Genomic DNA, 15,308 nt, shown 5'->3' on the forward strand with positions numbered 1-15,308 from the left:
AAGTGGCAACACATGGCTGAGAAAGTCTTCAAGTTTGTGAAGTAGGCCCCTCAATGTAGGCCACTGGGACATTACCTGAAATCAGGATATTAGACCTGGAAAGGACCTCAGATCATTTTGTCCAATTTGAAGATAAGGAAATGGAGGCCCTGAGAGATTAGAGGGTTACCCCAGGCCACAGGCGAGGGGGAGTCACCAATGACCTAGGACTCGTCTTTGTGAGTGGCCTTTGGGAAAGCTGCTGCTGTGAAAAACATGAGACTCCACACACTGGTGTCAGTTTTCACACACAACTTTGTAGTGTTCTTCTGGTGTCATCCTTTCTGAGGAGTGTGAGAGGTACCTTCAGCCTGGTAACTCCCTTGCCACCATGCCGGGCCTCCTCCTGATCCCAGGCTCTGCTCAATCTCCCTCACCCAAAGCCCTGAAAAGTCCAGTGGCCTGAAGTCTAGTTTTGGGGTCGGGACTGGTTGACCAGTCCATTAGCATGACAGCAAAAGCTCAGGCTTTGAAGCTGGGTTCAAATCAGAGTGGTCACTTAGCAACGGTGTGAAAGTGAACACACTGCACAGCCTGTCTGTCCAAGGTGGGATACAGCACATAAAGTGACTGTGGCTGATTCAAAGGAATGGAAGAATAGGACTTAGCATGCTGCCTGCACACATTAGTTCCCATCCTTCCTCTTAAAATAGAGATCACTCAGTGAGAGCATGGAATTCTGAAGAGCAGCAACTATTGCCAGTATCTTATCTAGCATAAACCAATTTGTAAAGGTAATGCCTCCAGCGAGAAAGCAAAGCCAGCCATTAGTTTAGGGCACAATGACCAGCTATACCTTTATCACCTTCCATTCTCTTTCAGACTGTTTCCTCAGTCATCGGTGTTCATGTGGCCTTCCACAGATCAAGGAGCCCTGGAACAGGACCAGGAATCAAGACCAAGATGCTGGTTTGGAAGCAGTTTTAATGGAGATGTAGAGATGGAAATGTTTATCAACTCAACACAGGTACCCCAAAATACAAAGCAAAATATCATCTTCAGCTGCATAGCAAATATGATTTAAGAATTTAACATCATGATTTGATCACAAGCGTAAATATAAGTCACCATAAATAAATGTAAATTCATTGTACAAAAATTCCCAACAACTCTTAATACAAATATGGTACATTTGACAGTTTTTGAAACAATTTTTTTTAAACTTTTTAAAACCTAAGATTTTTTTTTCCTGCTTCTTAGACACACAAAAAAATCAAATCAAAAGGAGGCAGTAATACCAGGGAGGAAAGAATGTTAAAGCTGTTTGGTATTCATAAATAAATGTTGCTGGCGAGCCAGGGAAATGAAATGTCTTTCATTTAGGTGAAGACCTCAATTTACCAGGATCAAGTCTCTTGAGGATAATAGGATTCTACCCAAGGGGTCAAATTCAGGGTTACAGATGCAGAATTGGAAGGACAGGTTATTGAAATAGCAGTCTCCTCAAATGGATGACCCAAATCTCCACAAAGGCAATGATCATGGATTTGGAATAATCTCTAGGACTTAATAGCCAGTCACCTATCTGAAAGAGCCACTGTCCCCGGACAGGACTGAAGATTCTCTGCAGCTTAGAGATTTTTTTTTGGTGCGTTTTGAAGGTGTGTTCCCCATGTAGTTCTATCATGTGGTGTGTGTAGCCTCTCCCTTTTGCCTTTGGCGCATCTATGGTCACCAAGAAGAAAAAAATTAAAAAATCAGAATAGGAAGTCGCATCTAAGGATGAGAGGATCTGCCGGTCCACCCTGAATCACTTTCCTACCCTACAGATATTTTCTTTCATGGCTCAGAAGGAGCTCAAAGCCCAAGTTAGTGGTGGAAAGACCCTCTACAGCATTGGTCCTCAGGTTTCCTTGTGCAACAGTACAACAAAGAGGGCTTGTGGATAGTGCAGATTTCCCTTACTCTGGTTAATTGGTTTGAGGTACGGCCCAGGAATCTGCATCCAATGTGCTAATCTCAGGACATGTTGATATAGGCCTTTGGACCACATTTGATGAGCCCTTCTTTCCTCCCTGGTGGGCACAGTGTATCACACAACCTCTTGCTATGGACTGTTTTGCTCTTTCCATGGGGTTAAAATGGGCCATCTGTTAATGGTAACCATTTCCATTCATCCACCCTAAGGGAGGGGATCATTATTGTTCTATTTTTCTCACTTTTCTTTTCCTCCCTGGGTTGGGGATGAGATATCAAATGTCTCACTTTTATTTTCTTACAAGCTCAGGGTCCCAGGCTTCTTTGAGCAAGAGGTGCTCTGTAATGAGACATCCATTCTGAAAGCCTTCCATCCTTCTAACCAGTCTCCCTATGCTCACTGGGAGATTCTGCAGACTTTTGGTTGAGTCTGAGAAATGCACATAGATATGCCCCTGTGCGATATGCCCCAGGCCTCAAAATCTAAGTTAAAGAGAACTAAGGATGTTGAGAGTAAAAGATAAAATGTCCTAGGAATCTTTCAGCTTCTAGGACAATGGAAGTACTGATTCAGTAGAACAGGACTCCTTTTCTGGGAGTGCATCCTGGTATTAAAAGCTCATTGACAAGTGTTATTTATATTCCTCACCTCCCTGACTCCAATATGTTTTGGGCTTCTGTTGAAATAACCCCTTAATATTTTCTTTCTCGTGGGAGTGTTGCTTGATGAAAGAGTCTGTGCAGAGAAGCTGTCCCTAATTTGGTCACTGGCTAATGCGGTGGGCAGTGCATGACTGACTTGTTCCATGCTGCATCCCCAGTGTCCACTGCCCTGTGCAGCTTGGTGCTCACAGTATTTGCTTGATGAATAAAGGAACCGCCTCCTCACCAAGCTGAGATGGTCTAATGGCTTTCTGTTTGGGGCTATAGAATTCCTGGCTGTGTTAATAAATACTGTTTCTGCACAACAAGCCTGACCATCTTCCTACCATAACTTCACTAAGTAAGATACGATTATGAATGCACTTCTGAGTTCTCTCTAGGAGCACCCTGAGAGGGGAGTGGGGTTTGGGGAGTCCAGGGACATCCAGGGCCACCACCATCTATCATGGTGTCAGTACCAGGAATCTCGTCTTCTGTTTCTCATGGCTCTCAGTGTCTGGTCCATGACTGCTGTGGGTGCTAGAATCCTTGGCACCCAGAGCAGGCGGAGATGTCACCTTGGAAAATGCGGGGAGGGAGCCAGAGGAGGAGAGGGAGTCGGTACGTGGACATACTCCTGTCAGCTCAGACTGGTATCTCGGGGTACGGCCATGCTCTTTTCTCCAGCTCTGAGACTTCACTTCTGAGGTCACGTGTGGGCACTGGGTAGGAGGTCACCATTTGGGAGGAGGTCTTGAGAAGCAACCATGGATGTGGGGTGGGGCTGTGAGATGGAGAAGGGGTGAGACTAGGGCTCTTAATACAGCTGAGGGGAAAAAAGAAAAGAAAAAGCACATACTGCCCTGTTTCTTTTGATTTTTTTTTTTCATTTACGCTATGGAGAAACCACCATGGAGATGTCATGGGAGAGCATGCACAGGCCCAGCCCTTGGGAGGTGTAGATGTGTTTGGGGAGGTTCTTGTTTGTGTCCAGGCCTATCCCATATGCTGTCCAGGAGGACCCTGTTGCAGGCTGGCCATGGCTTTCTCTCTCCTGCTTCTTCTCCTCCAGGTCGAGGGTCTGCAGGACCTTCCGCCTAGCAGGTGGTGGCCAAGGACTGGTGGATGGGTGGCTGGAAGCAACGTACGTGCTCTACGGTGGAGCTGTCCGTCTCCACGGACTTCATGTACTTGTTCAGGATGGCAAAAACCTCATTGTTCAAGATCTGGTACTTCCTAATTCTGTCTGCCATCTTCTTCAGTGGCTGCAGAAGGACAGGGATGTGCAGGTTAGGGGCAGGAGGAAGGGACAGAGGGGAAAAAAAAGGAAGAGCAAGAGAAGAGTTCAGTGAAGTTGGGCTTCAGGGTCTTGATGCTTCAATGATCATGTCACTCTCTTGCTTAAGGGCCTTGTATGGGTTTCCAGAACTTAGCAATCAAATCTTAACTTGGCCATAAAACTCTTTGTGAGTTTTGAAACTTACTACAAAGCTAGAGTCATCAAAATAGTACGGCACTGGAATGAAGACAGATACACAGATCAATGGAATAGACAGCCAAGAAATAAACTCCTCCATATATGGTCAAAGGATTTTTAACAAGGGTGCAAAAAAACATTCAATGGAGACAGTATGGTGTTTTCAATAAATGGTGCTGGGAAAACTGGATATTCACATGTAAAGAATGAAGCTGGATCCTTACCTTACACAACATAAAACCAAAAACCAAAAACAAACGTTGAAATGGTTTAAAGACCTAAACATAGGAGCTGAAACTATAAAACTCAGAAGAAAACATGGAGGAAAAGCTTCATGAAACTGAGTTTGGCAATTATTTCTTCAATGTGACACCAAAAGCACAAGTAATAAAAGAAAACATAGGGGTGCTTGGGTGGCTCAGTTGGTTAAGCGTCCGACTTCGGCTCAGGTCATGATCTCACGGTCCGTGAGTTCGAGCCCCACGTTGGGCTCTGTGCTGATAGCTCAGAGTCTGGAGCCTGCTTCAGATTCTGTGTCTCCCTCTCTCTCTGCCCCTCCCCCATTCATGCTCTGTCTCTCTCTGTCTCAAAAATAAATAAACATTAAAAAAAATTAAAAAAAAAGAAAACATAAACTGAACTACATCAAAATTAAAAACTTGTTTGCATCAAAGGACACTGTTAGCAGAGTGAACAGGCAACCCATGGAATGGGAGAAAGTATCTGCAACTCAGTATCTGATAAGGGACTAATATTCAGAATATATAAATATATCCAGAATATATAAACATATCCAGAATATATATCCAGAACATATAAATATACATAATATCCAGAATATATAAATATAAATGTATATATATACACAACAAAAAACAATCCAATTAAAAAGTGAGCCAAAGGGGCACCTGGGTGGCTCAGTCAGTTGAGCGTCTGACTCTTGATTTTGGCTCAGGTCGTGATCCCAGGGTCATGGGATCGAGCCCCTGTGTTGGGCTCTATGTTGAGCATGGAGTCTGCTTAAGATTCTCCCTCTCTCTCTCTCTCTCTCTCTCTCTCTCTCTCTCTCTCTCTTTCTCCCCCTCTCTCTGCCACTCTCTCCCACTTGCATGCATGCTCTCTCTGTAAAAATAAAATACATCTTAAAAAAAAAAGTGAGCAAAGGACTTGAATAGCCATTTCTCCAAAGAGGATAAACAAACAGCTGATAAGCACATGAAAAGATTCTCAACATTACCAGTCATTAGGAAATGGGAATCAAAACCAGAATGAGATACCCCTCCACATCCATTATGATGGCTATTACCAAAAACCCCAGAGAATAACAAAGGCTAGGAAGGATGGGGGAAAACTGGAACTTGTGCATTGCTGGTGGGAATGTAAAATGGTGCAGCCACTACTGAAAATGGTATGGCAGTTCCTCAAACATTAAAAATAGAATTAGCGGGATGCCTGGGTGGCTCAGTTGGTCAAGTGTCCAACTTTTGATTTTGGCTCAGGTCATGAGCTCACAGTTCGTGGGACTGAGCCCCACACTGGGCTCTGTGCTGACAGTGTGGAGCCTGATTGGGATTCTCTCTTTCCCTCTCTCTCTGCCCCCAAGCTCCGGCCCATGCTCTCTCTCTCTCTCAAAATAAATAAACTTAAAAAAAAAAAATGGAGTTAGCATATGACCCAGCAATTCCACTTCCTAGGTATATACAAAAGAAATGAAAGCAGGAACCTGAACAGATATTTGTGCACTCATGACCACAGCAGCATGTTCACAATAGCCAAAAAGTGGAAGCAACTCAAGGGTTCATCAGTGATGAATGGATAAACAAAATGTGGTATATGCATACACTAGAATATTATTCAGCCTTAAAAATGAAGAAAATTCTGATACAAGCTACAACGTGGTAAACCGGGAGCACATGCAGTAATCCAGTCACAAAAGGACAAATACTGTATGATTCCTCCTATGTGAGTCCCTGGCGTAGTCAGATCCTAGAGACAGAAGGTGGAAAGGTGGTTACCAGAGTCTTGGGGGAGGAGAGACTAGGGAGTTAGAGTTCAATGGGAACAGTGCTTCAGTTTGGGAAGCTGAAAAAGTTCTGGAGATGGAAGGTGGTGACGGCTGCGTGACAGAGTGAGCGTACCTAATGCCACAGCACCACACATTTAGAGAACGTTAAGATGGCAACTTTGATGTTTTATGTATGTTCTACCACAGTGGCAAAAAACAAACACAAATAAAACAAACACCCTTTATGAGGTAGCTCCTGCTTCCTTCTCCTTTCAGCTAGTCCTAGAGACCCACGCTCTGTTCCAGCCACACATCTTCATGTCTCTGTGCATTTGCTATGGCTGTTCCCTCTGCCTGGAACATCCTCCCCACGCTGCACCCCATTTTTTGCCTGGTTATTGGCTGCTGGTCATTCTGGACTCAGCTCAAGTGCTGTCTCCATGAGACACCTTCTCTGGCCACCCCTCCCCACCTGTCCCCTCAGCCCAATTTAGACAGCCCTTGTCAGTGCGCCCCAGCGGCCCTGCTTACTCCACGGCCGCGTTTCTCCCATCCCCGTGCCTGTACGACTTCTGTGTTCAGTGAGAGTTTGTGTGGATGAGGCACCTGTATCAGCAGTCTGACTGGCACAGGGAAGGGGTAATTCAGGTCTGGAGCCCGGCCCAGCCCTGCGGGGTGACCTGATTCATCCCAGCAGGTTATGAGCAAGTGACTCATGGCTTTCTATAAGAAGGTCCCCGGCCACTGAGCATCTTTGTACCTACCTGTGGTGTGGGGACTTGGCCTCCACAAGCAGCTCACCCTCCTTTTCAGATGAAAGCCTGCCTGTCAGGCCCGGCCCCGCCTCCCTGGCCCCAACCATGAGCTGCTTACCACATTCTTAATGACCTCATCCTTCCCGTCCTGCCTCTGTACTTTTAGCAGGTGGTAACAGAAGTCAAACAGGTCGAAGCGACGCTGCTGGCCCAGCAGGACGATGATGGAGCAGCCGGCCCAGTTCAGACCGTCACCAAAACACTGCCTGGGAGTGGGGAGAGGAAGCAGCTAGAGTGAGGGGCAGGGAAGGGCAGGGGGAGGGCTCTGGGGCCAGGAGTACAGACAGTGAGCAAGCCCGTCCCTGGGTCAATCCTCTTCATCTGTAAAGTGGGTACAAGGAAAGATGTGAGCATACGTTCATCACTTGTTCCAGGGACCGTGGTTACGTTATAAATCCTCCTAACCACAAAGAGGTGTCAGCCTATTAGCCACTGATGGAAAAATCACCTTTGCGGAAAACAAATTTGCAGGGAAAAAAATTCAACCAGTCCTTGAGATTTACGTGGCTGATTAGAATTCAGATGAGAATGTGTCTGACCTCTCTGTAAAGGAGCTACAGGAATGCTTGTGAGGCGAAGGACCATCTCAAACCAGGGGACCAAGTGGCCCACGCAGGCTCAGAGGGCAGGGATGGGGCACGGTGTGCGGACGAGCAGACACTATTGGTGTGGGGCGGGGGGGAGCTGTGAGTCCTCCTGGGCTGGTGAGGCTCAGCCTGCATGCCTCCTGCACGCAGCAGCATCTTGGGCGATTTTGGAGGCCGTGGGGTCGTCTCTCTGCTGTTTTCTTGTCCTCAAGCAGCAGCTGCAGCCTGATGGGCAGGTTTCCCTGCTTCTCCATCACCATGGCTAAAGGGAAGGCCCAGCAGCTGCTCTGAAAACAGCTTTCCCGGCCCACTCCCACCACCACTGCCTCCAGGATTCTCTGCCTCTCACTTGCTTGTTCTCCAGGAGGACAGGACTTGTCTTCTTCACCACTCTGTTCTTGGTGTGTGTAGCTGGGTGAGGGAAGGAAGAACTGGAATCTGCTTCTGTCTTCTCTGGGGGTAGGACTGGATTACTCTAGAAGGCTTCCTGGTTTTCAGGAGTGTAGGCCTCATGAGGCAGGACTGTGTGAGCAAGTTAGGGCATGAACCTCAGCTGGGGAGGCCTTGCTCTCTTTTCTATGAATCCTGGAATTTTGTGAGGGGTGAGGTGGACACTGGGCTTCTCAGTGACAAAGCCTCAGCAGGGCTCCCTCCTGCCCACATGATCAGGGCAGCTTCCGGTCTTGGAAAAACCAGGCCCTGAGGGGTCCTCGACCCCAGGGCACATGCTCACGCACACACTCCTCTGCCTCCAACCACTTGTTGCTCTTCCTGGAATGTCCTCTCCTCCCCTCTAAGGTTTGAATCCCAGGCAATGTTCAAGGCTCAGATCTACTGTGTGATTTACATTCCAAAAACTCACTCCGCTCTCTTCTCGGGCACCTGTCACCCTTCCTGCCCTTCCTGCCAAGCAACCTCATTCAATGTGCCTTATGTCTATGCATGTTGTCTCTGCTCAGCCCTGTAAACCCCATGAGGCCAGGAACCAGCTACTTTTGCTCAGTACTGGTGTCTGTCCAGCACCTGGCACATCTATGTATTCAGCGAGCAGCTATTGGACAATCTGCCCCTGCCCACCTTTCTGGGTGAGCTCTGGTAGCCTGGTGACTCTTGGTCGGGGGAGACACACACGTTGGGCGGTGACCCAGCCTTCCCGGAGGGTACTCACTCGGCTGTGAACTCGTTGGTCCCCACAGGGATGCAGTAGACGAACTGCATGGCACTCCAGAGCCGGTGGAACTCTACACACTCATCAACGTGCATGACGCCATTGGTGGGCGGTGGGCCCCGCCAGATGGGGTCCTGTAGGTAGCTCCGGATGCGCGTCAGGATGACCTCAAACATGGACAGGCCGCAGCACAACCGCTCCTTGGTCAGCAGGTCGCCCTCCCGGGCGATGGCGATTTGCTGGGAACAGAAGAGTGCATAAACCTTCTAGCCTTACCTCGGACCCTGTCTTCCACCTCTCATGGGGGATTCCCAAATCCTACAGCTGGCTGTACCTGGGATTCATTTACCCACAGCAGGGCACTAACTTTGTAAACCTTAGTGCAATAGTAGGGGGTCTTGTGGCAAGACTTACTTGTGGTAAGTAAAATCTAGGAGCCATCAAAGAGGAAGAGTCCATTAAAAAAATCCAGGTCTATCACATCATGGAATGTCATGCATCCACTGCAAAGACTGAGATGAAACTACTACCAGTTCACACTCACTGAGTGTGTGTGTAACACGTCAGGCCTGTTCTAAGCTACTTACACCTCACATCAACCCCATGAAAGAGGGAACAATCCCATGAAACACTGACACTGTTATCCCCGTTGTACAGATGAAGAAACTGATGTTCAGAGAGGCAGCCAGTGAGCGGTAAAAGCTTGGATTTGAACCCTAGTCTAGATCTATGGCTTAAATTATTACGTGAATACACAGCAAGTTTCAAAAAAGGATGTATACTATAATCCTATTAAACACATCAACAACATACAATCCCATAGACAAACAAAACTATATGTGGGGTGTGTGTGTGTGTGTGTGTGTGTGTGTATAAAATAGTTTAGAAGGAAATGTCAACTGTGGGAGCAGATAGGCTTGGCGAAGCACACAGGATTTTCACTTTTTACTTTAAATACTTCTGTACAGTTGAATGTTCTACAAAAAGCATATGTTACTCTTTAAACATTTGCCACTGATTTTACAGGATCATCTCCTATTAGAAATCCTCTAACCATTGTAAACTATCTCTATTAATAATTTAAACTGGCTTCACATGTAGGTCCTCGTTACTGCATCTCTAATAATCAGCCGGCTAGACAAGCACATCAAAACACATTACTGTCTGCATTATGAGTAAAAATGTCTAGGGGTAGAGATCTCAAAACCATCTGCAAATGGTAGATAGACATTAACATTTAAGGTCAAAGTAAGGTCTCCAAATCTTGGGACAAGGCTAAAGAGTACTGGTCTCTGAGATGGAGAGGTCCACATGGCACTCACGGGGTCAGCTCTCCAGAAGGAAGTCTCCCCAGAGAGCTCATGTGACAGAGTGCCTGGAAGGGGCCTACCTGACTTCTCCCTTTAAGCTATCACGCTGGAGCCCCTAGAAGGAGAGCAATCTCTAAATTAATCCACAGAAGGAAATAAATCAGGAAACACAATGCTGGAGCCCATTAGGAAAATGGGCTATGGGCTTAGTTGTCATGACAACTATAAACTGAAAGAAGTCTAGCCCAAAAAAAAAAAACGTAAATTGGGGAAGACAAATTTGTGTTTCAAACATGAAGGAGAGGGAGCCCTGATTCAGGCTGACTCATATTGATTCTATAGGCAGAGAAAGCTCCTGAGCAGAGAAGAGACCATTTAATTTGTCACAGTTGGCTAGAAGTGTCTTCAAAAGAATCCTGAACCTGGTGTTTCATTCTGTTCTTACCAGGCAACGCTCTAGACTGGTATTTGGACCCTGAAAGGGCTCTCCACTCAGAAATAGAGGGCCTGGTACAGGGAAGGTGCTCAGTAAATAAATAAAGGACCCATATTTGTTCTCAAGTCATGGATATTCCTCTTCATCAGTTAACACAGAGAATTCTGGTTCACTAATTAATCTCCTGGGCATCTAGGTAGTCTGAATCAATCCCCAGGGCCCGACAATCGTGTTGGGGAAAAATCAGCAATGGGTTTATAAGTCTGTAGACAGACTTTGAACTCTGGTGACCTCCCCGCTACAACCAACCAAAGGGCCCGAGACTGAAATGGTTTAGGGGCTTTGTCCCTTTGCCTTGGAGAAGCATTTACCCTTACAGTTTCTCCTGGGAGGGAGCTGTAAAAGTAACACACAGTCACTTGGATAAATACGGAAAAACATTTTCAAAACATTATAAGAAAATAAAAATCTCCCATGAACCCCATTACCTAGAAATGTGTAACACGTCACGTCTAAGAAATGAGGTTTCCTAGAGCATGGATATATGATTTGTGTTTATGTATGTGAGTGTGTGTATGCATCTATATTTAACAGAATTTGTTTATCTTGCTTTTTTTCTCTTCAGATAGCAGCAATCTAAGAAAACTATTTCCTTCAATATTTTCAGTACTCTAATTTTTAATGGTTACATAAAATGGCCATTGATACATCATCATTTATCGAGTCTTCTACACTTTTTTTATTTTTATATTTTTTATGCTTATTTATTTTTGAGAGAGAGAGAGAGAGAGAGAGAGAGAGAGCGCGAGCATGATCAAGGGACGGGCAGAGAGAGGGAGACACAGAATCGGAAGCAAGCTCCAGGCTCGGAGCTGTCAGCACAGAGCCTGACACGGGGCTTGAACTCACGAACTGTGAGATCATGACCTGAGCCAAAGTCGGAACACTTAACCGACTGAGCCACCCAGGCGCCCCTTGAGTCTTCTACTTGATTATTTTAAAGTGTTTACAAATTTTCATTATTGCAGACAATTCTTAAGCAACTGTCCTCCTATGTAATACTTTTTAAGCTTATCTCTGATCACTTTCTTAGGATATAATCCTAGAAGGAGGAGTAGGACGATGCAGTTGAAGTGTGTACATATTTTAAAAGGCTTTTGCTACCTAGCAGCACACTGGTCTGCAGACAGGCAGAAGCACTCTGTACCCTCTGCGTGAAGTCCGTACCTTTTACCCTCATTAGCACTCTGTTCCCAGTAAGCAAAGTTCTTTGCCAACTTGAGAGATGAAAAATTGTACCCTAGTCTTTTAATTTCCATTTCAGTGATTACAGGTAAGGTTGAACACTTTCACTCTTTGTTGGCATTTATACTTTTCAGGGTGTGAGTTTTCTTTCATGTCCTTTTTCCTTTTTGCTTTGAAAAAAGTGCACTAATGATTGTTTGCAGCAAAGGCCCTCAATTTGTGACTTGGTTTTATGTACATATATATGGGATGTGTTTCATATGCATTTCATCCAGTTCTTTCCTATCCTAACTCAACGTGGGGGGGGGGTGGATTTTTCTCTCTCTTCCTGCCGTTCTTTTCTGAGTTAACAAGGGAACAGAAAAAGCATCTGTGAAAATAAATGTGGAAATAAATTTCTTCATAGAACACTTTGATTACGTTTAGTGCCCTTTGGAGGAGAATGGTATCTCGATATCCTTGGTATCATCCTTTGGGTTTTTTGAAAGTCTTTTAACTTATTTGTGTTCATCACAACAATCATGAAAGACGGCTCAACTATGGCAGCCAAACACCCATTAGCCCATTTCACAGGCGGGGAAACAAAGACTGAGATATTCAATGTCTAGCAGTAGATTATGCATCAATTCAGGCATGAAGCTGGAACAAGGACCCCTGGCTAGTGTGCTTTCCATGGTAGCACCGGAGATCAAATCAGGTCACCTGACTATGTCCCAGAAATCAATGCAAACAGTATGACACCATCAAAACCTCTTGACTTTAAACATGTGGCAGGATCTCCCTTGTTGCTCACTTAGATATTATGTGAGTCCCCTGAACCCCAGCTAGCCTGGAAGGTCATATTTTGTTAACTTTTCTTTGGTCTATGGGACGACTAAGTTTTGGACTATTCCTTGAGGGCTGGGAGACAGAAAACTGGCACTTCCTCTCCAGCCTCCAGAATGTCTAGGCTTTTGTTGGTCAAATACTCAGCATTTGACAAATTGAGATTTCTAACAGTCCCAAGGAAATGGTGTTTGCCAGAACAGGGAAGGAATTTACAGTCTTCTAAGTGGAAACACATGCCAAACCCTGGATGTGAGAGGCCAGATTCTTGTAGGATGACACCAACAGTGGAGCAGACACATTTCTATGTCGCCGGCTTGGGGGATTTCTCCCTAAAAGGAAATCTTTAGAGGACTCCTCTGCTCAGCCTCTGAAGGCCAAAAAAAAAAAAGCATGCATACTCCACAGGATCTGAATTCTCCCCGTGGTGACTCCAAGGACCCAGATGCCACTGAACACTGAGTCACGGTTTTCAGTAGGAGGTGGGTGGCACACAGGTGATGGCTGCTCAGGAGCCTGAGGACGGAGCAGATTGGGTCCTGCCGTGTGCTCCAAATACTTGCCCTGATTTTTGAGAGAAGAGGCTGCCTTCTGCCCCCTCGCTGAGGATGTGAGTCCTTCAGACTCATCAGCTTTGGTGGTACGAGCAGAGAGGACCCATGGAATGCAAGTCTGAGTGCACACTGGAACCCCAAACCTTTTGAACAGTTGGCAAAGGCGAACAACACACACCCACCCTGGCTCGTCTCACCAGGGCGCCCCATTCCTCTACCTGCGGAATTCCTCCCCTGGCCTCCTGAAAATGTGCAGATCACTCAAATCAACTTGGAAGGAGACAGCACGAGATCCTTGTTGTGTCCCTCCCCTTTTCTCTTCCTGATTCCTGCCACTGTCTTGAGTTCTCTAAGGCAGGGGTCCTGCCTCACTCATCCTCATGTGCAGAACAACTGGCACTGGTGTGTAAAAATTAATTTTTGTTTCAAAGATTTTATTTTTAAGTAATCTCTACACCCGAAGTGGGGCTCGAACTCACAACCCCGAGATCAAGAGTCGCATGCTCTATTGGCTGAGCCAGCCAGGCGCCCCTGCAAAAACTGATTTTAATTACAGCATTAACACATGAGCTTATTCACTTTTGAAAAGATTAGAGCATTACAGATAAAGCTGACGTGTCCTGTGATCACTGCCCCGTCTCTGTCTCTTTCACCTCTCTTCAGAGGGTGCCGCTCTTATGAACTACGAGTATACCATCTTTCAGGAAAAGCTTCACTGATATGGTTTTGTTGTATTCATTCTTCACCTAACTGTGCTCTTATGATCGATACACATTGATGCACCTAGATCTCGTTTTTCATTTTCATTATTATATAGAAAGTATTGAGCATTCAATGAACTTTACCACATTTTATTTAGTCAACCCTCTGTTGGTTGTTTCTAGTTTTTGCTTTAACAAACAATGCTACAGTCAACATCCGTGTTCCTGTGTTTTTCCAGCAAAGATATCCAGAAGTGAATCACTGGTTCTCAGGGTGTGTGGAGGTTGAATTCTGAGAGGCAACTTACTCCTGTACTAACAGAATTCCTGATGCTAATAGAAGCACAATAGATACTTGTCTGACTTCCTTCTTTCTGGGTGGAATAGCTGATACACGGTGTAGAAGAAAGAACTCAGGCCTGAGAAATAGCAAATCTCATTCCAGACCTGACCCTGCCACTAACAGGCTTTGTAGACATTCCTCTCTCTGTGCCTCAGTCTCTCTGCCTGTCAAATGAGGGGGTTAGACCAAAGGCTCTCCTTCTAAAGTTCCTTTTGGTTCTCAGAGTCCACGATACAAGTATGGTACCTGGGGCACCTGGGTGGTTCAGTTGGTTAGGCGTCCGATTCTTGATTTCAGCTCAGGTCATCATCTCACAGTCTGTGGGTTCGACCCCCATGTCAGGCTCTGTGCTGATGGCGTGGAGTCTGCTTGGGATTCTGTCTCCCTCTCTTTCTCTGTTCCTCCCCTGCTTGCTGTCTATCTCTCTCAAAATAAATAAAAATAAATCTTAAAAAAAAAAGAAGGATCGTACCTGAGGGGTCCCCAGCCGCTCTATCAGAGGGACCAGGTGAAGAGGGGCATACTTGGCCTCCAGGCGTTTCATCCGGACCTCCAGACGCTCCCCTTCTGCAAAAGGAGCAGCAGAGCAGGAAATGAGACTCAGGGCACCCTGGGGGACCTGAGGAACGAAAAACTCCCAGAGGACCGGTGACGTATCTGTGTTCCAAAACTTGGACGGACTGTGTCGAATTGCTCTCCTTCGTTCTGGAAAGTGTGATCGGGACTCACTACAAGGAAAACGTTCTATTATCTCTGTCCAACAATAGAATTATCTGCCCTGTGCGGCGGTGAGTTCCCCATCATTCGAACAAATTAAAAGAAGGCTAGACAGGAACACATTGGGGATGATCTAGAAGGACCAAGGAACAGGGCCTGGAGTGTCACTTCTAATTCTGTGATTCTATGAATATCAAATAGCGGCCCAAAGCTTTATTTATCTTTTCTGACTGCAGATCTGAGTTTATTGCGATTAAGTGGGCATGAAGTTCAAATGCAAGTTGGCTATTTAGCGGCTGTTAGTGATTTCTTACCTTTGATGTAGACTCTAGGCAAGATGTTTTGGAAGGGTGCAGCATGGAGCAAATCACAGACTTCCTCCTGAGACTGCAAACAGAGATGGAAGGAAAGAAAAGGGAAAATAACATTCATTTTAAACCACGAAGAATTTTCATTTCTAAAAACTTGAGCACCACAGGCAGCCAGGGTTAAATTTTGGCTCTTCTACTGACTAGCTGTGGCATCTT

The 15,308-nt window shown here is 45.8% G+C and overlaps 1 protein-coding gene across 6 annotated transcripts in view; it reads right to left on the bottom strand.

The window, feature by feature from the left end:
• Positions 1-945: 945 nt before the first annotated feature.
• The window catches only part of CYFIP2 (cytoplasmic FMR1 interacting protein 2), a 129,096-nt gene continuing 114,733 nt past the window's right edge, over positions 946-15,308 (bottom strand). For all 6 annotated transcript variants that reach the window (XM_042993699.1, XM_042993698.1, XM_042993705.1 and 3 more), the window contains exons 27-31: positions 15,096-15,168; positions 14,537-14,631; positions 8,651-8,889; positions 6,954-7,101; positions 946-3,863 (exon numbers count right to left, since the gene is read on the bottom strand). In XM_042993699.1, coding sequence (XP_042849633.1) covers positions 3,696-3,863; positions 6,954-7,101; positions 8,651-8,889; positions 14,537-14,631; positions 15,096-15,168 — 723 coding nt within the window. In that variant the 3' untranslated portion in view covers positions 946-3,695. The remainder of the gene's footprint in view (positions 3,864-6,953; positions 7,102-8,650; positions 8,890-14,536; positions 14,632-15,095; positions 15,169-15,308) is intronic.

This window comes from Panthera tigris, chromosome A1, assembly GCF_018350195.1.
Source record: "Panthera tigris isolate Pti1 chromosome A1, P.tigris_Pti1_mat1.1, whole genome shotgun sequence".
In the NCBI taxonomy this organism is placed as follows: domain Eukaryota; kingdom Metazoa; phylum Chordata; class Mammalia; order Carnivora; family Felidae; genus Panthera; species Panthera tigris.